At 44.9% G+C, this 24,806-nt stretch overlaps 1 protein-coding gene across 2 annotated transcripts; it reads right to left on the minus strand.

Moving 5' to 3' along the window:
* Positions 1-236: 236 nt before the first annotated feature.
* Positions 237-20,408, minus strand: TPPP3 (tubulin polymerization promoting protein family member 3). Of its 2 annotated transcripts, none has more exons than XM_026719120.2 (4): positions 20,004-20,408; positions 7,517-7,710; positions 2,569-2,722; positions 237-1,106 (listed from the first exon to the last, which is right to left on the minus strand). In XM_026719120.2, the coding sequence occupies exons 2-4, from the start codon at positions 7,702-7,704 to the stop codon at positions 918-920; spliced, it is 531 nt and encodes a 176-aa protein (XP_026574905.1). In that variant the 5' UTR covers positions 7,705-7,710; positions 20,004-20,408; the 3' UTR covers positions 237-917. The 2 variants fall into 2 exon arrangements, with proteins under 2 accessions (XP_026574905.1, XP_087796714.1); XM_087940588.1 differs by lacking the exon at positions 20,004-20,408 and adding an exon at positions 12,105-12,335.
* Positions 20,409-24,806: the final 4,398 nt, after the last annotated feature.

Genomic DNA, 24,806 nt, shown 5'->3' on the forward strand with positions numbered 1-24,806 from the left:
ATCGCTGGAACCCTGACAGGTGACTGCACCAAAACCTAGGCTGTTTTGGGCGGGTTTAGCTTCATGTATTCCTACATCCCAGCCAGCAGGAGTTCATTGGATAAGCATGGCTGAACAAAGCACAGTTTAGTGTACCCAAGCATGCTTCAGCAACACAGAAAGAGAGCCATAACCCCCCCACACACACACACACACACACTGAATGTGTGAGGAGAACAAGATCTACAAGACAGCGGTTTCTGGTAATCTGAGGAATATATTTAGTAGTGCTTTATTCATATACAGCTCGACTTATAAAGCTCAGAAGCGGTGAAATGATGCCAGAGGATAGGATTCCCCAACCAGTCGCACTTCAGAGGTGCAGGACTACAGCTCCCATGATGCCAGGCAAGAGGGCCACTGGCTCTGGACAATGGGAGCTGCAGTCCAACCCAGGGCAGGTTACAGGCTAGGTGAGAGGATTTGAGTACTGACACAACACAGACAAGGTGGTTGAGGCCTTCTCAGAGGTCGGTGAGTTGTGGGGTAGGCAGCCACTCAGTTTCCCTCACGCACCCCTGGTGCCTTTTAACAGCTGCTATGCGAGAAGCATAAGTTCCACTCAAGCAAGATTCCCCGGGAAGAGCCATATTTAGTCTTGAAGATTCACCTGAGCGAAGGGGTGGGAAGCCCGAGAAGCTGTTGAGGGTGAAGGGAAGCCCCGGGATAGAAATCTGAGGTGAGGGAGTGTTACGGATGCAACTCGGAGGGTATGGGAAGCAAAAGGCCAGGCCAAGATGGAGAACAGCAGCAACCCTTCCATTTCGCAACTCAGAATCCGGGAGCGGGCCCAGCAGTAGCCCCCCCACCCCACCCCAATACAAGACGGTATGTCACTGGGACGCCCCCTTCTTCAGCACAGGCTGCGACGGCGGCCTTTATTTCTTCACTTTGGCGTCGTAGGTGCCAGCGTTCTTGTAGGACGATACGTAGCCGCTGTTGTCTACGATGTACTCCCGCCCGCTCTTTCCTTTGCCCTTCCCGGTCTCGTCGAAGCGTTCCTTGTGGGATCCAGTGTACTTGGAGGTGTCTGTCAGCCTCTCCACAGCCCCTACGCTCTTGGCTTTCTGGAAATCACAAAGAGAAGGTGGAGCTCGGGATCCAACTTTGACCAACGCCCAACCTGCCATTACCTTCCCCGACACTCTGGAGCCTTGACACTCTTGAACCTATCTAAGAAGACATGGTGGGCAACCTACACCCCAAAGGCTGTAACCCATCCTAGACCTTTTTTTTTCTTCATGGCCTTCCTCAAAGTCTTCTAACCAAGCCTACGCCTAGCAATTAAAGTAGCACTTGGTCTTATATACCGCTTCATAATGCTTTACAGCGCTCTCTGAGCAGTTGACATTGTCAGCATATTGCCCCCAACCACCCGGGTGCTCAGATTGTTCAATATTGTATTTGCTAAACCTTGGAAGAGGGGCTTCCCACCATTCTGATACAGGGAGACCATACACAACCCAGTAAGCTTCGGCCACTTATATTTTGTTTTGGTACGTTGAAAAACTTCCTGATCGGTACAACATACGGGAAGTTGTAGGTTCTCCAACTCTGAGGTTTCTCAAAGAAGCTGGACGTCTGCCTCTCCTGGGTGGCTTGGCTGGTTCTCCTGCACACTGCAGAGGGTTGGATTAGGTGACCCTAGGCTCAGTTCTGTGTCTTCTAAAAGACTTAATGTGGATTTAAAGAAAAACCTCCCATCCAGGAAAATAGAAAATAAAGGGAAACCTTGATTATTTCCTCCACTATTTGCCCACTGAAAAAAGCAAGCCATGTAGAGTTTAGCCAATAAATATAGGCCACACTGGTAATTCTGCCTCTCTCCCTTTATTTATGTATTTATTTATTATTCTGCCAAGTTTCCATGGATGCACTGCACTTCCCAAAATTCCCAGCAAACCACCAACGTAACATTCTTCCACATCTTAGAACCTGCCCATCTCCTGTTTCTGCGATACATAGGCTAATTTTCATGGCTCTTGAATTCTATGGGATCATTTTTCCTTCCTTCCTTCCTTCCTTCCTTCCTTCCTTCCTTCCTTCCTTCCTTCCTTCCTTCCTTCCTTCCTTCCTTCCTTCCTTCCTTCCTTCCCTCTATCCCTCCATCCGTCCCTCTTTCTGTCTCCTTCCTTCAATCCCTCCATCCCTGTTTCTGTATCCCTCCTTCCTTCTTTTTATCCCTCCATCCTTCCCTCTCGCTGTCTTCTTCCATCCCTCCCACCTTCCCTCCTTCTGTATCCCTCCTTCCTTCCTTCCCTCTTTCTATCCCTCCATCCTTCCCTCTTTCTCTCCCCTTCCTTCCTTTCATCCCTCCATCCCTCCCTCTTTCTGTCTTCCTTCCTTCCATCCCTCCCACCTTCCCTCCTTCTGTATCCCTCCTTCCTTCCCTCCTTTCTATCCCTCCATCCTTCCCTCTTTCTCTCCCCTTCCTTCCTTTCATCCCTCCATCCCTCCTCTTTCTGTCTTCCTTCCTTCCTTCCTTCCTTCCCCTCCCCTCCCTCCCTCCCTGCCAGGAGCAAGACTCACAGTGACGCCCAGGTTGGTTGGTTCTTTGCCTGCCACCAGTTGGCAGATGGCTTTGAAAGCCTCTTCGCTGCTTTTATCCTTGAAGCGCTTTGGCGCCAGTTCTTCCAAGGCCCGCTTGAACTCCTCATAACTGATGACCCGGGACGATTTGGCTCTGTTAAACACCAGGGGAACAAAGGGTTCAGGAAAGGATCCCCTTCTGGTTGGTTGCCCTCTGCCCCTTTCGGATGCCCAGCAGAAAGAATAAAGGGGGTTTTCCTGAGCATTTATCCAGAGAAAAGGGTTGTGGGGCTTCGTCTCGGGTGACCCCTCAAGAATTGTGGACATCTTGCGTATGCTTCAAGGCCGGGGCGTGTGTGTGTGTGTGTGTGTGTGTGTGTTACTTGTTTGCTTCTTTATTTTGGATACGTGCGTTTTATAACCTGTGGTCTGGTTTCTTTGAATATAAATAGTATCTGGGGAGGGTGACCGAGTTCTCTTTGGAAGCAAGAGTACCGCGCCTGTCAGGAAGACAATCCCTGCACTTAAAAATCATATTTATTTGTCTGATTTATGTCCATCTCACATAAAAGACTCTGGCTGGGTTACAATAGAATGGATTTTAAAATCCCATAAAATGCATAACGTCAGATAAACTTTTTTTTAAAAAAAGATAACAGCCAAGCTTCATAAAATTACCCTTCAACAAAGCCAAGAGAAAGCCTCTGTTACGGTTCTGGAATCCCAGATCTGAGCAGAAAAGCAAGTTTTTAGGGCCTCGTGAAAGGTTAGCTGGATCAGGGCTAACCTAGCCTCTCTCTCTCTTTTTTTAAATAACCTTTATTGAAAATTTAAAACATTAAAATACAAAATACAATACAAATACTTAAAATGAAAGTGTTGTGTATATTACAATCGATTTTGATAGTGCTTATATTTCAATTGTTATTCCAGTCCGTATTTTATACTTCAATTGTTCATATATATACCCTGTACCCTGTAATTGCTTACATTCCCAACAATATATATATCTGTATCTTTCTAAATTATACATTCCTTATTTATTTATTTAATTGCTTGTTTCTATTATTTATCCAATGATACCAATTTTCCCAAACGGTATAATAATCTGAGTTCTTCCTTCTCTTTAAATTCTAATGTAAGTTTGTCCATTTCCGTGCAATCAAAAATCTTCCGGATAATTAAACTGTCGGCATAGAATCTTCTTTCCAATATGGTGCAAGTGCTGATCTCGCTGCTCTTATTATATGCAGAATTAGATATTTTATCTCTTTCGTATTATTCCCTTTCATAATTCCCAGGAGAAATAATTCTGCTTTAAATTCTATTTGGACTTTCGTAATTTCCTTTAACCATTTTCATTTTGGTCCAATATTTCTTAATTTTTGGACATGGCCACCATATGTGAAAGAAGGTACCCTGTAATTGCTTACATTTCCAACAATTTGGGCTTAAATTAGGATACGTTTTAGCCAATCTAGAAGGGGCTAGATACCACTTGTAGCACATTTTATATTGGTTTTCTTTACATGCCGCTGATTATAAGGCTAACCTAGTCTCAAATGGCATGATGTTCCTCAGGGCAGGTACCATGATGGAAAAGGACCTCCACCTGAGCTGTGCCAGATAACACTCAGCGAATGACTCCAGTAGAATGTCCCTTCTGCTGGATTGGGTGGGATAAGTACAAGTAGTTCTCGGCCACTTAGCTATCATTCAAAGTTACAAAGTTGGGGATCTTCACAACCTGGTTCTGAAGTTCTGATGACCATCTGAGAAGATTTCAGTCCCAACCCTATCTCTCCCTCCCTCCCTCCCTCCCTCCCTCAGTTTCTCTCTCTCTCTCTTTCTCTCTCTTTTACTTTCTTTCTCTCTCTCCCTCTTTCTTTCTCTCTTTCTCTCTCTCTTTCTCTCTTTCTTTCTCTCTCTCCTTTTACTTTCTCTCTTCTTTACTTTCTCTCTTCTCTCTCTCTCTCTTTCTCATCTCTTTCTCTCTTTCTCTTTCTTTCTCTCTCCTCTCTTTCTCTCTTTTTCTTTTACTTTCTCTTTTTCTCTCTCTTTCTCTCTTTCTCCCTTTTCTCTCTCCCTCTCTTTCTCTCTCTCTCTTTTACTTTCTCTCTTCTCTTTCTCTCTCTCTTTCTGTCTCTCCCTTTTTCTCTCTCTTTCTCTCTTTTACTTCTCTCACTCTTTCTCTCACTCTCTTTTCTCTCTCTCCCTCTCTCTCTCTGTTACTTTCTCTCTTTCTCTCTCTCTCCTCCCTCCAATTAAACATTTTGTTTTTGTAATCAAGGTCTTTCCTTTACAAACAAACAAAGCCAGCAGACTAAGCTATGTTTTCTGCCAAAACTAAGGACTTCACCTCTGAAACAACAGCTGACGCTGAGCCAAAGGAGTAGTAGCAAAAGACATTCTGCCAATACTTTGGATCAAATCAGAACAATTTGGTCTTTTCAGAAGTACAGATGTGGCTCTCAGCTGTGCCAAGTCCAAGTTGGCACTCAGCCAGGGAAACTGGGTGAGGTTTGTGTGTGTGTGTGTGAGAGAGAGAGAGAGACAGAGATTTATTTGTATTTATTGGAATTTTTATGTTGCACAGTGGCTGTAGGCTCCGGAGAGTCACGGGCAATCATCAAGACCTTCAAACAATACACCAACCTATCATCTCAGGGACAGTCTCAGGGACACCCAGCAGAGACCAGCTAATCTCGACCTCTTCCAAATGCTTTTTTAAAGAGCCATCGCAAGAACACTTAGCAAGAGTTGGTGGTTGTAGTCCAAAGGTTTGCTTGTTGTGCGCCTTCAAGTCCGTGTTGCTACTCCTGGCAACTGCCTAGACAAATCCTGGCAGCGTTTTTTGGGCAAACTACATTTTCAGAAGTGTTTTGAGGTTGGTGCTGCCTAAGGGCTGAGAATTAATACCTGGCCCACGGTCACCCAACCGGCTTTGAGTCTAAGGTGGGACTAGAACTCACGGTCTCCTGGTTTTTAGCTTGGTGCCTTAACCGCTACACCAAACTGGCTCTTGGTCCAGATCAGGGCTGGGATTCAACCAGTGTTACTACCAGTTTGGTGACTATGTCTTGCATGCGCATGTGCACTTCATGTGCACGCATGTGTGCAAAAGAAACCTTGAACTGTGCCACTCGGACAGCTGAAAAGCACCGTGTGCAGGTGTGCAGCGTTTGAAAAGCCTCTTCTTTCCTGCTTTTTCAACCTCAGCTGTGCCGCGCAAAGCAGCTGAGGTTGAAAAAGCAGGAAATAAAGGATAGGTAAGAGCCTTGGCTGGCAGGTGGGCCAAACAGCAGCAAACACAGAAGCGGTTCAGTGTCTGCCGCTCTTCAGAGCTACTAGCAGAACCGGTAGCATCCACCCCTGGTCCAGATGTGTACAGACAAACTGTTTCCCAGAAAGGACGCACCACTGAAAAAGCTCAGGATCCCTATCGATGGAATTCCCTTGAAGGCAGGGGCTTCCTAGCACAGGGGGGTCAAACTTGATTTCATTGAGGGCCACATTCAGGGTTGTGTTTGACCTTGGGGGCTGGGGTGGGTGTGGCTGGGGTGGCTGCATGGCCAACTCAATGCCATTGATGTCCAGGATGCCTGTGGCAGTCAAGCGCTCTGCCAGTGAAAACGGGCTCCCAAGCTCCATTTTCGGCTAGGATGGCTTCCTACTACCCTCTGCCAGTGAAAACGGAGAATCTTGGGAGAATCTCGCATTTGGCCCTCCTGAGCTCTGTTTTCTTTGGAAGAGGCACCGTGGGCCGGTCCTTCACTCTTTCCGGGGCAGCCCGCCAATCGGATCTATGAAGCCCATGGCCCTTGACAGTGGTGGGGTTCAATTTATTTTTACTACCGGTTCTGTGGGTGTGGCTTGGTGGGCGTGGGCATGTGACTGGGTGGGCATGGCTTTTTTTTTTGCTTTTTTGCAGCCACCCTCCCCACCTGTTTTTTGACCTTCTGGGCCTCAGAGGGGCCTCTGGGGGGTTTCCAGAAGGTTTCTCTGGCCCTCAGGAAGGCAAAAAATGGAGGGAGGGGCTTCATTTTTTGCCTTCCTGGGCCTCAGCAAGGGGAATCCCGACACAGTTGATCATATGAACAGCTGATTTTTTGGAAAGGAAAAAAATGAAATACCTTAAAGGGCCAGCGTCAGGCAGGCGGGTTGAGCGAGCATCAGGCAGGGCAAGTGAGCCAGTGGCGACCGGGCAACTGGGTTGGGGGCGTGGCCAGCCAGAACTTACTATCGGTTCGACGACCCACGGGCCAAATCCTTGCTACCGGTTCGCCCAATCCAGTGCAAACCAGCTGAATACCACCACTGGGCCTTGAGTTTGACACCCCTGCTCTAGGATATACTGTCTAGAGCAGGGGTGTCCAACCTTGGCAACTTTAAGACTTGTGGACTTCAACTCCCAGAATTCCTCTGCCAGCTTTGCTGGGAGTTGAAGTCCATAAGTCTTAAAGTTGCCAAGGTTGGACACCCCTGGTCTAGAGGGTCTAGAACCATGATGGCACGCAGAGTCCTCTCTATGGGTACGCAAGCCATCATCCCAGCTCAGCTGTGCCATGCATGTGTGTGTGTGCACCTCCCGCCAGCCAGCTGGTCTTTGGGTCTCTGCCACACATGTGGGGAGGGAGGGGCACTTGTGCAGGGGATGCACATGCATGCACATCTGGACGCATACCTAGGGGTAGGGCGCATGCATGGAGATGTGCGCATATTGCATTTTGGGGGTGCGCGCACACACGCTTTGGGCACTTGGTGCCCAAAAGGCGAGCCATCACTGGTCTAGAAGAAGAAAAAACAATGCATCATAAATACTTTAAAATAAAGTGATAATATGCTTTGATGGAGTGTCCTACCATAAGTTTGAAGGCTCTCCATTTCGGAGCTCTGCCGTTTCACGAATGAAGCCCCGCCAAGAAGCCAACCCAAAAGAGACACTTACTTCACCTTGCTGAAGACGATGTCCACCTCTGTGCCGGTGACCCCTTTTCCATCGATCACCTTACAATCTTTACACAGCTTGGCCCAGTTCTTGCCATTCATTTCCTGCCCCGTCGCTTTGGTGTCCCCGTAGATGGCGAACTTCCGGAAGCTCTCCTGCAAGGATTCCATGTCTGTGCTCTCTGCCATGGTGCCCTTTCAAAACACAGGAACAGGTTGAGATACAGGTTGTAGCTATGGGAGATGAACTAACATCTAGATCAGGGAGTCTTCAAACTTGACAGCTTTAAGACTTGTGGACTTCAACTCCCAGAATTCCTCTTCCAGCCATGTTGGCTCAGGAATTCTGGGCGTTGAAGTCTATAAGTCTGAAACTTGCCAAGTTTGAAGACCCTTGATCTAGATGATTGGGGGACAGAGGCAACCCAATGCCCTCCGGGTGTTTACGGACTTCCAGTTCCACCCCAGTTGGGTTTAAAGGCCAGGAGAAGGCAACCTTGAGCCACAGGGTAGTCTAATATGTTGGGTTGAGGCTCAAGATAGAAAAATTCAGATTCAATCTCTCCACTGGTCATGAAGCTTACGGAGTGACTTTTGGGGCAATCAATCCATCACCATCCAAACCTTCTCACAGGGTTAGTATCGTGGGAATAAAATAAGTCTTTGAGCTCTCAAAGAAAAAGTGAGACACAAAGACAACAACAAAATAGGAAATATGTGGCCATTGGACTTAATTTCAAAATCCCTTTGCATTCAGTTAATCCCTTTGAAAGTAGATTCTCTCCTTTCTCTACAGCCTGACATGAGAAGGGGAAGAGAAAGAGAGAAGAAGAGAACCTCAAGAGATGAGAACGGGCATCACCCCACCTTATCGTCCTGGTATTACAGAATTACAGAATAAGAGTTGGAGGTGACCTAATGCAATCTCTTGCTCAAGCAGATCTGTATCACTCCAGATAAATGGCTGTATGGTTGCCAAATTTCCTGGTCTTCATGCAAAGAGTCATTTCCTTCAGAAATTTGGCTTCCAAGTATTTTAGTGGAAAGGAGAATGCACAGCAATTCTAAATTGGGTTCAGAAGCAGAGAAGAGCAAGCCTCCTGCACAAATTAATACGCAACGATACCATATAACTATATCGAGGATGAATTTTGGCAGCTGCTCTCTGGAAATTAACTAAACCTTTCAAACAGTTTTCAGCACAATTTCACTTATATAATTACTGAAATATTAAATGGAAACTATATCAAAACACGGACATTATTTCTAATCTATAGGAACCAGAGGTTCGGCAGGTTCTGACCAGTTCTGGGGAACCGGTAGCGGAAAATTTGAGTAGTTCAGAGAAGCGGCAAATCCCACCTCTGACTGGCCCCGTCCCCATCTAGTCTCTGCGTCCCGAGTCCCAGCTGATCGGCTGGGTCTCCTTTTGTTGCCTGCACAGGAGAACAGAGCTGGAAAGCAGGTTAGTGGGGTGGGGGGTGGGGAATGGGGATTTTACAGTAACCTTCCCCTGTCAGGCCCACCAAGCCACACCCACAGAACCGGTAGTAAAAATGTTTGAATCCCACCACTGATAGGAACCCAAGACAATTAAGAAGAAAATATTTTATCTACTGGGGCCAAGGAGAAGTTATTGTGCAAGATGTAATCCAAGGTTTCCAGAACACTAGATGAAGATGTTCTAAAATCCCTCTGATATTACTACTTTCTTCAAACCAGTTTATGTAACCGCTCTTCTGCAAAATGTTTGGGGAATGGATCCAGATGCATTAGGCTAAAAGCCTATTCGTCAATCCTTTATTTGTTTCATTTCAGAGGTCAACATTGGGTGCCCGGTGGGAATTACGAAAGCTAAAAATTAGCAGTTACAATAGTTCTTAGGAGGATCTTCCCAGAGCAATTAATGGTACATATCTAGATATGTATTTTTTGTTATTTGCAGCAATTGCAATCTATTTTACTAGCTCAACAGAAATTGTGTTTGAATAATTGGTTACACAAATAACTAATTAATTATAACAATTAACTAGTGAATTAAGGATCTCAGAAATATTACCTAAGGATTCCTGGGAAGGATTTCAAGTTTTCTATTTATACAATAATTCTATTGGATCAGACTTGATCCTGGTGCCAAAAACCATATCGGATGGAGGATTGGAGGTTAGTGTAAAAGTGCCCACGTTAATCCATCTTAGACAACAGAACACAATTTCTTATCATAGTCAGAGAAATATTATTTACTGGTCCTATTTAATATTAGTCCTGAATTCCTGGCAGAATTGCCTTATGTAGCGCCATCAGAAAGAATCCACATCACCTTAGGAATTCTGTCCTGCCATTCAAATGAATGTTCTGGTTTTGTTAGGAAGTTATTCCTTAATGCTTAGCCTAATTCTGCTTCCTTCTCACTTCCACCCTCGAAGCTCGAAGCAAGGAAAAGCAATTCTGTTCCAAGTTGTTATATAAAGAGCAATCAAAAACAGAATGAGTAATAAATACAAGACAAAAATTATTCAAAAACGTTATTCAGTTGCTTCTTATTGCAAATTGCTTGGGCCTGTATGTTCTGATGTCCAAAATAACCATCCATTTGAACTTGGAAACCCATTTTTAATTATAATTCCATACATAAAGTTTGGGTTTCTTCTAACATCAGAGTTTGATTTGCTAATTTTTTTTCAGTCAGAAATTATTATAACCTCTATTTTGATTTATAATTTATATCAGACCAATGATTATCTTCTATAATTGCACATTAACTTGATTTTAACAATGGTTTAAAGCGTTTAAGTAGTATAAGGTACTTAAATGCATAGGGCGAAATGCATGTTATCTCAAAATTGTTATTCCATTTCATTCAATTTTATAATGCTTTTTTATTTGTTTGGGTTTTTTTTCTTTTTCTTCTGCACCTCTTTCTTGGTGGTGTTACTTCTTTAAGTATCAACTAAAATAAAAACATATAATCTATAATTAGGCTAAAGAAGTAAGATATTGTAAAAACCATAAACCATAAAAAGCTGCATGTAAAAAAAACACCCTAATATTAGACCAAAAAGGAGGCAACCTGTAATGCCTCTACACAGAAATTGTGTAGGATGTAAGGACTACAACATCTGTCACGCCATTGATTCAATGGATTCGGTCAAGTCAGAAATTGCATAAGCATCAAACGTTTGTGTTTCACTCTACAGGAAAACCACTATGTAATAATGATGATTCTCAGATTTTGCTATGATGCAAGAATTACTTTAAATTCTGGACTGAAAAGCCACATCTGGTGCTGATTTGGGAGCTATACGTACACACACACACACACACACACACACACACACATACATATATATATACATACATACATATACATATACATATATACATATATACATATACATATACATATACATATATATATATACATATACATATACATATACATATACATATACACATATATATATATACACTAGCTCGATACTCGTGCTTCGCTATGGAACTATATGATCGGGCTTAATTTTGGGGGAGGAAAAAAATCTGCCTCTGCCTACCAGCTTCCATCAGTATTCATCTGGCTAGCATCCTGTCAGTGTGTGAGAGAATTGAGGGCTGTTTGGAAACTGAAACAGTATTTGCTGTGTGAGCAAGAAGGAGACTGCAAAGATGCTTGGTTTTCTGAAACTGAAGCTGAAACTCCTCTCCTCAGCTTGTGTTTTGCATTTGGGACATAATTTTTTTCAGGTGGGGAGGGGGAGTAGAACTCCTTAGCATCAGAGCATGTTAATAATAGCATACGAAATACTAATGCTCTGATGGTCATTTCGAAAAATCCTTTCTTAGCACCTAGAAGCAAAGAGGAACACTCATAGCAAATTTCAGGTTTGTAAGCTTTACAGTTCTGGAGAGTTTGTGGGGATGATGCATGAGTGGTATTTTCGCTTTTATGTAGAGTGAATATATATCGGTACACTGATAAAGAGATATGCTTTTACACACACACACACACACACAAACACCACCCTGTATTCTTCCAGCAAACTAATGGCTTTTCCGCTTGACTTAACCATGGAGAGACAGATGACTCTGATGGAGGCAGAAACCATTAGCAGAAAAAAAGCATCAATCTTTTCGCTTCTCTCCGGGCTCGGCAGAAACGTCAGGGAGGCTTCCGGGCTCTCCATGGTCCACCTCTGCTACCAAAACAAAAGACCCAGAAGGAACTCCACTCAGTGGCGGGATTCAATTTTTTTTTTACTACCGGTTCTGTGGGCGTGGCTTGGTGGGCGTGGACTGGCTTGGTGGGCGTGGCAGGGAAAGGAGACTGCAAAATCCCCCTTCCCTCCCCACCCCACTAACCTGCTTTCCAGCTCCGTTCTCCTGCGCAGGGCAATAAAAGAAGACCCAGCCGATCAGCTGGGATTCAGGAGGCAGAGAAGAGATGGGGTTGGCGGGGCCAGTCAGAGGCGGGATTTGCCAGTCCTCCAAACGACTCAAAATTTCCGCTACCGGTTCCCCAGAACCTGCTGAATACCACCTCTGACTCCACTCCAGGGTTGCTACTTATGTCTGAACAATCACAAGAGCCATGCCTTCTTCTGTAGGTTTAACTGCCATATGAGTGGTTTTTTCATCCTGGCTTCTGGCCCCCAGACTGGATATCAAGAATTCTCTGCAGAGACCGTCAACCTGTAAGCTGAGCAAGCAGGTATCAAGTCTCTTGGAGAGGGGTGGATGAAGTTTACTCAAGAATTATGCCCAGGGTCAGGTCAGGTAAAGGACTATTTTCTCGCTGAGTCCTGGGTGAAGATCTCTTCTCTGGCGTCTCCTGAGACTTTGAGCAACTGGGAGTGGCATAGCAAGGGGTGGCCCCAGTGCTTGCCAGTTACCCAAAGTGAACCAAATGATTTAAGTGAGCTAAAAAAAAAACACTTTTGGCTGGGGGAAAAAAAAGGCATTATATAAGGAACATGTAGCTACCTTGCTTCATGTCTTAGGTCTCCAAACTTGGCAACTTTAAGACAGTGGTGGGGATTCAAATTTTTTTACCACCGGTTTTGTGGGCGTGGCTTGGTGGGCGTGGCAGGGGAAGGATACTGTAAAATCTCCATTCCCTCTCCACTCCTGGGGAAAGGATACTGCAAAATCCCATTCCCTCCCCACTACTCCACTAACCTGCTTTCCTGCTCCATTCTCCTGTGCAGGGCAACAAAAGAAGACCCAGCCAATCAGCTGGGACTTGGGAGGCAGAGAAGAGATGGGGGCGGGGCCAGTCAGAGGCGGGATTTGCCGGTTCTCCAAACTACTCAAAATTTCCTCTACCGGTTCTCCAGAACTGGTCAGAACCTGCTGAATACCCACCTCTGCTTTAAGACTTGTGGACTTCAACTCCCAGAATTCTCCAGCCAGCTAGCTGGAGAATTCTGGGAGTTGAAGTCCACGAGTCTTAAAGTTGGCCAAGTTTGGGGACCCCTGCCTTAGATCAACTGCCTCACTCTGCCCAACCATAGAGCCGGCTCTGCCCAAGGCAAGAAGGGAGGCTATCCAAGATAGTAGTTTTCCTGGATCAGGCTGCCCATTGTGGCTCCTGAGCCCTTGCCCTTAGCAACCCTAGGTTTCTCCCTGTTAGGGCACCAGTCAGCCTGGGATTTTGCCAGATCCAAGACCATAGTTACAGCCTGACATTAAACAAAAACAGACGTGTGCGTTTGGCTGTTGGTGTGGCCAGAGTTTGTGTTGCCTGGCAACAGTTGCTAGGGGGTGGGTTGTGATCTTTGGATGCTGTTGCAGCAGAGAGGAGGAGGAGGATGGGGTGTCCTGAACTCTGCGCAAAGACACGTGCGGTGTTTATGCGTTCATTCTTTATCTCTGCTTCTCCAACACCAGCTCCAAGGCTTGGAGAGAGAGAAGATTGTGAAAGACTGACACGGATGAAACCAAGACACTCCTGCACACACCGACACAAAGGCAGCAGAAGGTGGGGAATGGCTACCCTGAAAATGTGAGAAGATAAGCATTGCACAAATTCTGGGTCCATCAAACTCAGTTACAGATCCCAGACTTAGATTTCAGAAAGAAATAAGGAGTCTTTCATAAAGACTAAGGAGAAATTTCCTGACAGTTAGAACAATTAATCAGTGGAACAACTTGCCTGGAGAAGTTGTGAAAGCTCCAACACTGGAAGTTTTTAAAAAGTTATTGGGACCATTTGTCTGAAGTGATGTAGAATTTTTTGCCTAAGCAGGGGGTTGGACTAGAAGACCTCCAAGGTCCCTTCCAACTCTGTAATTCTGTTCTATTCTACCTCTGGCTTCTCTGGCATCTCTTCGCACAGATTCTGGCAATGGGGACATTTATCGATTGATTTTTAAAAATTAACATAGCCATCCATCTTATTTATTTATTTAGTTTGTCAAGCATGTATGAGAAAATAAGTATAAGCATGAACATAACATATAAACATAGAAGTATAAACAGGTATGAGTATATACTTAATGAATGAGTACGAATAAATGGGAACAGTAGGACAGGGACGGTAGGTACGCTGGTGCGCTTATGCATGGCCCCTTATTACAGACCTCTTAGGAATGGAGTGAAGTCCACAGTAGACAGTTGAAGGTTAAAGTTTTGGGAGTTTGAGCAGTGGTGGAATTCATACATTTTTACCACCGGTTCTGTGGGCGTGGCTTAGTGGGCATGGCAGGGGAAGGATACTGTAAAATCTCCGATCAGAGGCGGGATTTGCCGGTTCTCCGAACTACTTAAAATTTCCGCTACCAGTTCTCCAGAACTGGTCAGAACCTGCTGAATACCACCTCTGAGTTTGAGGATCTTCTAACCAATTCTGGGCATCTCCTAATCAAAAATGTTTGAATTTTTATTTGAATGTGCGTGTCAAAATGCATGGAGCAAATGCATGTTTGAACATGTGTTCAAATGCATGTGTGAGCACACAGATTTCCATGAAAAAAATCTGTGTGGTTTTCAAAAAACAGACAAGGATCTGGAGAGGCGTTCTGTAAAAGATGCATTTTTTTAAAAAAAGGGAGCATCTAATTGTATCTCCATTCAATTTAAGTCCTTCAATATTTAGGGAAATCATGCACGAACACAAATGTCACACAAACTCATGCAAGCAGTTCCTCTTCACACTGTATTTGTTGCATGGGAGCAAAAATACTTATATGATCCCCAGACTGATGATTGCACTAAAAATAGTAAATCAGCTACATTGTGGATGGTGGTTGCTAGTTGTTGTCTTTCTTTCAAACTTTCCTTCCTTTTCTCCTTTGCTCAAGGTGTTGACTCAAGTCCTGTTCACGGTATAAGCAGGATTCTTTCAGCAGATTGCCTAATTCACAGAGTTAGGCTAGTTGCAATTTCTTTAAAGATCCTGGATACGTAAACAAACATACACTGACAGGGCTTCCCCGCCCAATAGTCTAGCTAGCTCATTTCAGACATCAGGCCAAGCCCAATGTTTACACTAACAATCATGCCACGAAGAATCCAAACCACGTTTCAGATTCCAAAAATGGATCACAAGCAAGCCACAGTTAAGAAGAGCTCAGCACCGGCTTTCATTTGTACCTCTGTTGGCAGTCAATTCTCATTCAAATGCGCAGTAGTTTCATTGTATTTGCAAAATTGTAATAGCATAATTTTAAATTTGCGATTTTGTAATTGCAAAATAAAGCCATTGGTGTGTTTTAGTTCATCAAAGCAAACCATAGTTAGCATTAAACTTAACGTTTAAAAACTCACGTTGAAACATGGTTTCAAATTCTAATTTGTTAAAAGTTTTGAATCTTTTGCATGGATTTGGATTTTGCAATGCTGGTCCTCCGAATGCCTTCTAAAATGTGTTGCAACAAATGATAGACTTAGCCCTAGTTAACTTCTCCAACTTGAAGGAACATTGATAATGACTATTGTTTTTAAATTTTAGCTTTATTTAACTGTTATACAGCATTTACAGTTTTAACTTGCTGTGATCTGCCCACTGGCATCCTTTCAATTGGACAAAAGTTAACAAACACATTGGCTTTTACATGGGAATTGTATTTTGGGGGCTAGTCATTCTCCAACCTCAGATACCATTTTTATTATTTCCCCTAGACTGCCAAAAAATTGGCAGTATGCTTTTTTTTCTGTTTTGGGAAAGAAACACATCTGTAATTTACATCTCAAAATAAGCTTCATGTTGTTTTAACAAGCAAAGAGGGTAAAAAAGAATAGCCTCTAAAAACACCACCTGCGCATATATGCAGAAAAAGAAAAGTACATTTTAGTTGAAGTTGCGTACAGCTCCACTCATTTTGCAGAACTGCTTTATTCCCTGGGCCTCTCCAAAGAGATTCCGTTCTGTAGAAAGATATTTGTGTGTTCTGAGTTGTATATTGTAAAATAAACTTGACGTGGGAGATAATGCAGTCATTAAACCTAGAAAAGAACTCAAAACATTTTTTTTAATCTAGAATTTTCTGTGCTTGATCATGAGGGTGTTTATTTTTTAGATTGTCTATGTTTATGTCAGTGTAAGCTGCCAGAACCATAACCATAACCACATACAATTATACAATAAATATGCTCTTTCTCTCTCTCTCTCTTCCTCCCTCCTCTCTCTTCCTCCCTCCCTCCCTCCTTCTCTCTCTCTTTCTGCTTCCCTCGCTCCCTCCCTAATTGCCAGTAACTCTGGAGGACAAAGGAACAATGCCCATTATGTTGAGAATGAGCATGGTATGGAGATAATTTACCTGTACATATTTGACATTTCTTTTACAAATTTGCAACCCAGCAAACTCCACCTTTCGATGAGTAAAGGGCTGGGGAGCATCCTGAAATCTTTGGTTCTTAACCCGCTTGGGATACTTAAGTGGACCTCAATTTTTTTCTCTCTCTCTCCCTGGTGACCCTTTCTAGTATGAATATGAACAGATCTGCTCCACTCGTGTGTATTTGCTGACTTAGGTCTGTGATGGGAACAACAAAGCTTCCCGTAAACACTTAAACTTATCTAATGGAGGATACCAGTCCAAACAATCGCAGCCCTGTTCACCTCAAGGGGCTACAACACAGAGCTGTCTCTTCTCTCTCTTTGAGCGATTCATGAAAAGCAGAAGAAACACATATTATGGACTAGAAGCGTCTCCCAATCAATAGTATCTCTTACTAGACACATCCCTGCTCGGATTGAAGTGTAAATAGACCGAAGCCCGTTTTTACACGGGATGCTTAAATATTCCTTTTCAGGCTTTTAGACTCTTGACCTCTGCCTGTAAGGACCAGGAATATAGAACAGAAATTCAAAAGAAAGTGCTACCATTCCTAGCAATTTTCTCAGATCAGGTTTGATTACCACTAGCAGGGGTGAGGAAGACTGTGGGTCGCTTTACCAGATCTTACGCAATTGGATTGCCGAGCTCATCTCTTGGTCAAGCTAGAGTCCTGGGAGCCGCAGTTCAGCAACAAAGAACACCGCTTCCCACTCTTGCTCTAGAGATCTGGCCAGATATAAGATCATGTCTCAAGATGGCGGCTGGTGCAAAACTGCAAAACAAGGTGTCTCGCCACACCAGGGCTTGCTTCCAATAGCCAGAATTGAAGCTTAAAAGGAAATGCTGCAAATAAGTAGATGGCCTGATTTAAGCCAGAAACAAAGCTTTTTTTGTGCTTGTTGTCGGTACCAACAAGCATGTTCAGAAAACCCCGGACAGGTCTAATGCACATCACTAAGATCTCTACCTTCTGCCTCCAGTTCATCAACTCCAATTAAAAAAAAAAAAAAAAACGTTTGTAAGGTTTTGTGCAAAGAAGCCTTGGCACCATCTAGAGATTCTCAGTCATCCTGGTCAGTGGACCGAAGAAGATTCTTGGTTGGATGAGACATGAAAAGTCTTCAAGGAAAAGAAAAAAAACCCAAGAAAATCCAGATGCCTTTTGAAAAGCGTATTTGGGACAAGCCTTGGCATCACTTGCTGCTTGGTCCTTTAAACTGGAGATATTAAAGAATCCACCAGGGACTTTTCACATAGTCTGGCTGGCAATTTTTGCAAAGGATGTAAAAGTGAATGCCAAGCATTTTTGCCCAGGGTGGACCAAAAGTGGTCCTGATAATCCTCAATAGTCCATCTCAGTCTTTCTCGAGCTCATCAACTTTAAGAGGTGTGGAAGCATGTTGGCTACTAGGAGGGTTCTGGGAGTTGAAGTCCACACTTCTTGAAGTTGCTAAGTTTGAGAAGCAATGATCCATATACAGAAGGTCATCTCAAGTCAGTAGTGCATTAACCACTAAGACTAAGCAGACTAAGCACATGCTTAGGGCACCAGGCCCAAAGGGGGCACCACAAAAACTTGTATGTAGTCTAAGCTTGGCTTCGTTGAGGCACCAAGATTTGCCAGTGCTTAGGGCACCAGCGGGCCTTAATCCACCACTGTCTCAAGTCTATTGACTTACTGAAGTTCTTGGATCAACTGTTGATCCCGCTTCATGACTGCTTTGCTGGTTAATAATCAGTCAATCGGAATAGAGCTGGAAAGGACCTTAGAGGTCTTCTAGTCCAGCCCCCTGCTCAAGCAGGAGACGCTATCCCATTTCAGACAAGTGACTGCCCAGTCTCTTCCAGTAATAAAGCACCTACAGCTTCTGGTGGCAAGCTGTTCCACTGGTTAATTGTTCTCAATGCGAGGAAATTTCTCCTGAGTTCCAAGTTGCTTCTCTCCTTGATTAGTTTCCACCCATGAGTTTCTTGTCCTGCCTTCTGGTGCTTTGGAAAATAAGTTCCTCCTCCTCTTTGTGGCAATCTCTCAAATGCTGCTATCGTATTCTCCCGAGTCCTTCTTTTCAAAACCCAAATCCTGCAACCATTCTTCATATGTTAGTTGTGTCCCTTTGTAATAAACCAGAATGCAAAGCAGGGTCCCTTTCCCACAGACAGATAAGTCCCTAGTTCTGAGGTTGCAACTGTAAAAAGGTATCCGCGGAAATCCTCCGGCAAAGCTCAGCTCACCTTGCCCGTGAACCAGCTATTTTCAAACTCAAACTAAAAGCATAAGCATCAGGCAGATTGAGCCAAGCAGCCCTCCTGTCTATCGACTGCACTTGCAGTGAAAATCTGCACATTTACTTTTTATTTGTTTGTTTGATTTGTCCGTCGCTTATAAGATAATAGGTCTAAGTATGAACATGAGTAAGAATAGAGGAAATAGGTACGAATAAATGGGGACAATAGGACAGAGACGGTAGCCACGATCGGACACTTATGCAAGGCGCTCTCTCTCTCTCTCGGACGTTTCTCTTGCTTTCTCCGCAGTCCTGTTAGCCACCATAAATAAAGGCAAGGAAACCTCAGCGGGACCAAAGAGGAGGCTCCCAGGCGGCGCGCTTAAGCAACCCGCCCGGATAAGCAGAGAGGCAGACGCACCACGGAGGGAAACGGTCATCCAGCCGCCACTAACGGAGAACCCCACAGCCAAGCCCATGCTCGAGACCTAGAGATGCCCTAAGAGAGATTTACTGGATATTTGATTTACTTTTATTTTATTTATTACATTATTTACACGACAGCCTGGGGGACACAAAAAACAAAGACCGCATCCCCAAACGAAATCCGCGTAGAGAAAAAAAAAAATGACGTCACCGAGTTGTCTGCGCTTCCAACGGCCAAGGAAAAAGGGAGACAGCTTCGACTCTCTGTCTCCAACATGGCGCCCTCCCGAGGGACCCTTCACCCAAAATCCACGGGGGGGAGATGGGTGTGGGGGCATGGGGTCCGGAGCATCTCTGGAGGGCGTCGGGCTGGGTGGGAGACGGGCTCCCCTGCCCACTGGCCATCTATGGATGAGATTTCAACGCGGCTGATGTGCAAGGAAGCGGCGCCCAGACAGACAGTAGGAGAGAAGGGAGGGAGTAGCAGAGAGGGAAAGAGAGAGAGAGAAAGAGAGAGAGAGGAGAGAGAGAGGGAGAGGGAGGAAGAGAGAGAGCGAAAGAGAAAGAGAGAGGAGGGGGAGAGAGAGAGAGAGGGAGAGAGAGAGAAAGAGAAAGAGAGAGGAGGGGGAGAGAGGGGGAGAGAGAAAGAGAAAGAGAGAAAAGGGGGAGAAAGAGAGAGGAAGAGAGAAAGAGGGAGGGAGACAGGGAGAGAAAGGGAGGAGGGGGAGGAAGAGAGAGGGAGAAAGAGAGAGAGAGGGAGAGAGAGAGAGAAAGACAGAGGGGGAAAGAGGGAGAGGGAGGAAGAGAGGAAGAGAGAGAAGGAAAGAGACAGAGAAGGCAGCTTGGAGAAGGGATGCGCGGAGCTGGAGCTGCACCCCGGATGGATGGAGCAGGGCGCATCGCTGCAGCTGCCGCTTCGCCCCGGTGGGAAACCCGAAGGAAGGACCCTCCGCGAACGCTGACGGCAAGCCCGGTGCGCCCCCCACTCCCCGCCGCCCCGGTCCTGGGAACCGTCCCTCCCTACCCCACCTCGCCTTCCCCTTGGGCTGCCCCGCTCGCTTACCCCGCTCGCCTTCTAACTTCGCTGCGCCTTTTTGGAGAAAAAGCCTTGGGCGGCCGTCCGGGCGAGGCTCAGCTGTTGATTCCCGTCTCCATAGAGATCTGAGTGACACAGCGGCTGGGTGGGGGGAGGAGGAGGAGGAGGAGGATAAGGTGGAGGCAGAGCAGAACAGGCAGGGTGCGGGGCGGGTAGGGCCGGGCGAGGCACCGCCCCTCCGCTTGCCAAGGCCCCGGACTCCGGAGGGGCAGTTGAGCCACTACAACGCGGGGTGAAGTGGGGGGGGCGGGGCGGGCGCGGCCTTTCGGAAAGCCCAGATGGATGAATGTGGCCCCGCGGGGAAGGAAGAGGCGCACGCAGCGGGAGAGATCAGTCTAGGCGACCTCGCATGCCCTCCTCCTCCTCCTCCTCCTCTCCCCACCCCCAGACCCGGTTTGGCCCGCTGAACCTTGGATCCGAGGCTCTGCGCAGGGGACTTTAATTCCTGCAGGCTTGGCTGAGGCTGTGCAATCAAAGGGCCCTTCCCATTGTGTCCTGTTCTGTTCTCTTCTGTTTTCTATTGTATTCTGTTCTGATTCTATCCTATTTGACATTACATTACATTGCATTATGTATAAATTGTTTATGTATAATGTTATGTACATTATATTATTTTATATATAGAACACACACAAGGACAGTTCCTCCCACATGCCATCACTCTGCTAAAACAACTAACTCCCACAACACTCAAACTGTTTAGTAAACTGTATTACTGTTATTCTTCTCATCCTTCCTATTACCTATCTCTTCCCATTTATGACAATAACTGTGTTGCTTGTATCTTTACAATTTATATTTATTTGTTTTCCTACCATGCTTTGATTGCTTATGGGTAACCTTTGACTATCCCTGGGTTGTATCTTACAATTCTTGATGAATGTATTTATTTTTTCTTTATGTACACTGAGAGCTTATGCACCCAAGACAAATTCCTCATGTGTCCAGTCACACTTGGCCAATAAAGAATTCTGTTCTATTCTATTTTCTACATTCTATTCTATTCCTATTCTATTCTATTCCTATTCTATTCTATTCCTATTCCATCCTTATCCCTATTCTAATTCCTATTCTATTCTAACTCTATTCTATTGTCTCTTCTACATTCTATTCTATTCTGTTCTGTTCTGTTCTGTTCTATTCTATTCTATTTCCTATCCTATCCTAATTCCTATTCTATTCTATTTTCTCCTCTACATTCTATTCTATTCCTATTCTATTTTATTCCCTATCCTATCCTAATTCCTATTCTATTCTATTCGTATTCCTATTCTGTCCTTATCCCTATTCTAATTCTTATTCTAATTCCTGTTCTATTCTAATTCTATTCTATTCCATTCCATTATTCCATTCTATCATTACATTACATTACATTACATTACACTACATTACATTACATTACATTACTCCGGAGTAGGCTTTTACATCTCAACAACACTTAGGATCCTTTCTATTCACACTAAGTTGGGCTGTGAATCCTCTCACCTCAACCAAAAGGCACCAAGTTGGAGATGTCTGCACTATTTCTATCGCTGGTGGGCCCATTCCCATCCTAATGATCTTTTCCATCCGCCTCAACAACTTACTTTTTTTTTTTAAAAAAAAGATGGAGGGGGGGGAGTTCAGGGATGCCAAGAGCTAAATGTCTGCTTTGCATGCTGTAGCACATGGGCTTTGGAGTGGCCTGGCTTGACTGCTGCTATCAAACTGGGAGGAGGAGAAGAGGAAACAACGGCAGAAGCAGCTTCTTGTGGCCTGCAGCCCAGCAGTCGGGGGGGCTGGGGAGCTGCCCTTGCTGTACGTGCTATATATAGTTATTGATTAGGTGTCATCATAGCTAGATTACATAGATAGATTTTTCTTCCATATAGTGGGAGAAATACAAAAGTCCTTGCCATCTATTCTTCCTGTCCTGCACAAATACTGCACAAATACTATACAAAGGCAGATAGATAACTCCACAAAGCATCCATCCAAAGTCTTTTTTATTGGTTCATCGGGCATCCTGTCAACTCACATTCATGACGAAGTCCTTCTTAATGTCCCATCCTTTGCATATCTGAATTGTGGTATAGGAAGATAATAAAGCCTCAACCCCATGATGATGATGATTGAAGCAGCCGCCTGGTGTGGTGGTCTCAGGCAAGAGTGAAGAAACCTCCCCCAATCTACCGAGGGTCAATTCAGTGACCAATCAGGGTTACAGATGTGGCCACATGACATGGACTACATTTCCCAGAATACCTTAACTACATTTACCATGATGCATTCCCTTAAAGGGGACAGCTCACAATTCCTAACTTAACTATCCCAAATCCCTTTAACTCTAAACTGTCTGGACAGCACACCATCTCTGAAGCATTTGTCCCCATAAATGCGCAAAGGGGGCATCCAAAAGAACCCACACTCACACTGTGGCGCCTTCTTTTATCTCTCTGGGATCCAAGGCAGGGGGTGGGCTGCTGGGGGTTCACAGGGGTTCGGGAGGGCCCCTAGCTAAGATTTTTGTGCAGTTTGGAGAACTCCCCAAATCCCACTCCTGGCCCACCCTGGCCCACCCCTCCCAGGAGCCCCCACGTGGCCTGTTTTGGATGCAGGTAAGTGTAAGGCACGCATGGAGGTTAAGGGAAGGTGAAAAATAGCCCTCCAGTAAGTTCAGGAGAAGAGCCTCCGGAGCCCAGGGAGGCCATTTTCACCCTCCTGGAGCCTCAAGGAAAGCCTCTGGGGAGGGCAACAATGCACCCCCACTGTGGTGCAGGAGGCCAACTAGGCCACGCCCACCATGGCCACGCCCATCCAGCACCCGGGCAGAGAACCCGTTGCTTACATTTTTGAAACCCACCCCTGATCCAAGAGATGGCTTTTCTGGAGAGGAAGAGGCAACCATGAGATTCAGACTGAGCACTTTTTGACTGTTGGTGCCGGATACCTGGTTGTTGACTCGACCCGTTTTCCAGGTTCACCCAGTGCAATGAACCGTTAAGATTAGCTAAAACATAGGAGCTGGTGTATGATGTTGGGAAAGATGGAAGGCAAAAGGAGAAGGGGGTGGCAGAGGGCAAGATGGTTAGTGTCATGGGTGCAACCAGGGGTGGGATTCTACCACTTCACACCTATTCGCTAGAACCGGTTGTTAACATTCTAAGCAGTTGGGAGAACAGGTTGTTAGAAGAAATTACTGGCCTAATCCTGCAAGGAAGGCAGGAAGGAAACATTCTGGTGTTGCTTACAGAAACTGCCTCTCCGTTAACCCTTATTCCATTCTTGGCAGGACTAGACTTCCTGTCTCAGGAACTTCTCTGGAGTTTTTTCCCCCTCCTTTGCTGGTACTTTGCTTGTGTGGAGTGACCATTCAAAGTTACACTGGCATTGAAAAAAGTGACTTATGCCCATTTTTCACACTTACGACTGTTGCAGCATCCCCACAGTCATGAGAAGCCGGGCGAGGAGAAGCATGCCACGATGTGAGTGATGTTGAGTTGGCCACGCCCAGCCAGTCACATGACCAAGCCACGCCCACCAACTAAGTCACACTCACAGAACCGGTTGTTAAAAAATTTGAATCCCATCCTGGGTGCAACCAATATGAGTTTGGGCAAAGTCAGGGAGATAGTAGAGATAGTTGTAGGGGGCGTGCATAAGTACACCAAAGTGCCTGCCGTCCCTGTCCTATTGTTCCTTTTATTTTTCTTATATGTACTCATTTCTTGTATTCATAACTATGTTTATCCTTATACCTATTATCTTGTGATTGACAAATCAAATAAGTAAAATAAATAAACTGGGGCGGGGGCTGTGGTCCATGAGGTCACGAAGAGTTGGACGCAACTTAGCAACCGAACAATAATGACAAAATCATGCTGAGCTATTATAAATGCTAAACAAGATGAAAGCTAGAACGGTCGATTAGAATAGAGCTGGAAGGCTGAATTTATGATCGCAAAGAAGACCTTGGAATGCGCAGAAATGGTTATCAATGGAAATCAGAAACAAAGAGCAGTCAGAGTACTATGAAATTTGGAACTTATGGTATAAGTTGGCTGGAAGATAGACAAGAAAGGAATAAAAAGTCAAATAGAAGGATATGATGGAAATTGGTAATATTGTATGTAAATCTATTCGTGATAAACAATTAGAACGAAATTCTGTATTATATTTCAATAAGTGAATGAACATTTGATACAATGAGAGAGTTGTCAATTAGAGTGAACGCTGTATTTGCCTACGTTGCGACAAATGGAGTATCTTGATTTTATTGTATGTATATAAAACTATTTAATAAAGTATTTTTAAAATAAAAAAAATAGAATAGAGGTCTCCTAGTCCAGCCCCCTGCTCAACCAGGAGACCTATACAATCTCAGACAAGTAACTGTCCAGTCTCTTCTTTAAAAACCTCCAGTGATGAAGCACCCGCAACCTCTGAAGAGAAGCTTTTCCACTGGTTAGTTGTCCTCGCTGTTAGGAAGCGTCGCCTTAATTCCAGGTTACTTCTCCAACCATGCTCAACCGAGTTCTGCGAATGGGCCTCAACTGATCATGCGAAAGAGCTGTGCAAGGCCAACATTACATCCTGCGGCTTTGCCTGCTCGTACTCACTCACATGCGCACAAAGCAGCAAAGATAAATCAATGGGAAGAGCTCCATGCATGTAATCTCGAAATGAATAGGGCAAGCTGTCTGGAGGCTACCCGGTAGAGTGCGATTATTTGTCTACTTCTGCTTCGGAAGAGGAGTAGCGTTACTGGGTGGAATCGGCTGACGCGTAGCT

The sequence above is a fragment of the Pseudonaja textilis genome, chromosome 11 (genome assembly GCF_049901715.1).
Source record: "Pseudonaja textilis isolate UNSWEBS1 chromosome 11, rPseTex1.2, whole genome shotgun sequence".
NCBI classification, from domain to species: Eukaryota; Metazoa; Chordata; class Lepidosauria; order Squamata; family Elapidae; genus Pseudonaja; species Pseudonaja textilis.

Excerpts from the sequence above, each read along its gene's own strand:
- TPPP3 (XM_087940588.1), bottom strand. The coding sequence starts at position 12,146 with ATGAAAAAACCACTCATATGGCAGTTAAACCTACAGAAGAAG. Across the intron at positions 7,711-12,104 it reads AGTTAAACCTACAGAAGAAG|GGCACCATGGCAGAGAGCAC; the intron begins GCATGGCTCTTG and ends GTGTTTTGAAAG. Across the intron at positions 2,723-7,516 it reads ATCGTCTTCAGCAAGGTGAA|AGCCAAATCGTCCCGGGTCA; the intron begins GTAAGTGTCTCT and ends GGTGTTTAACAG.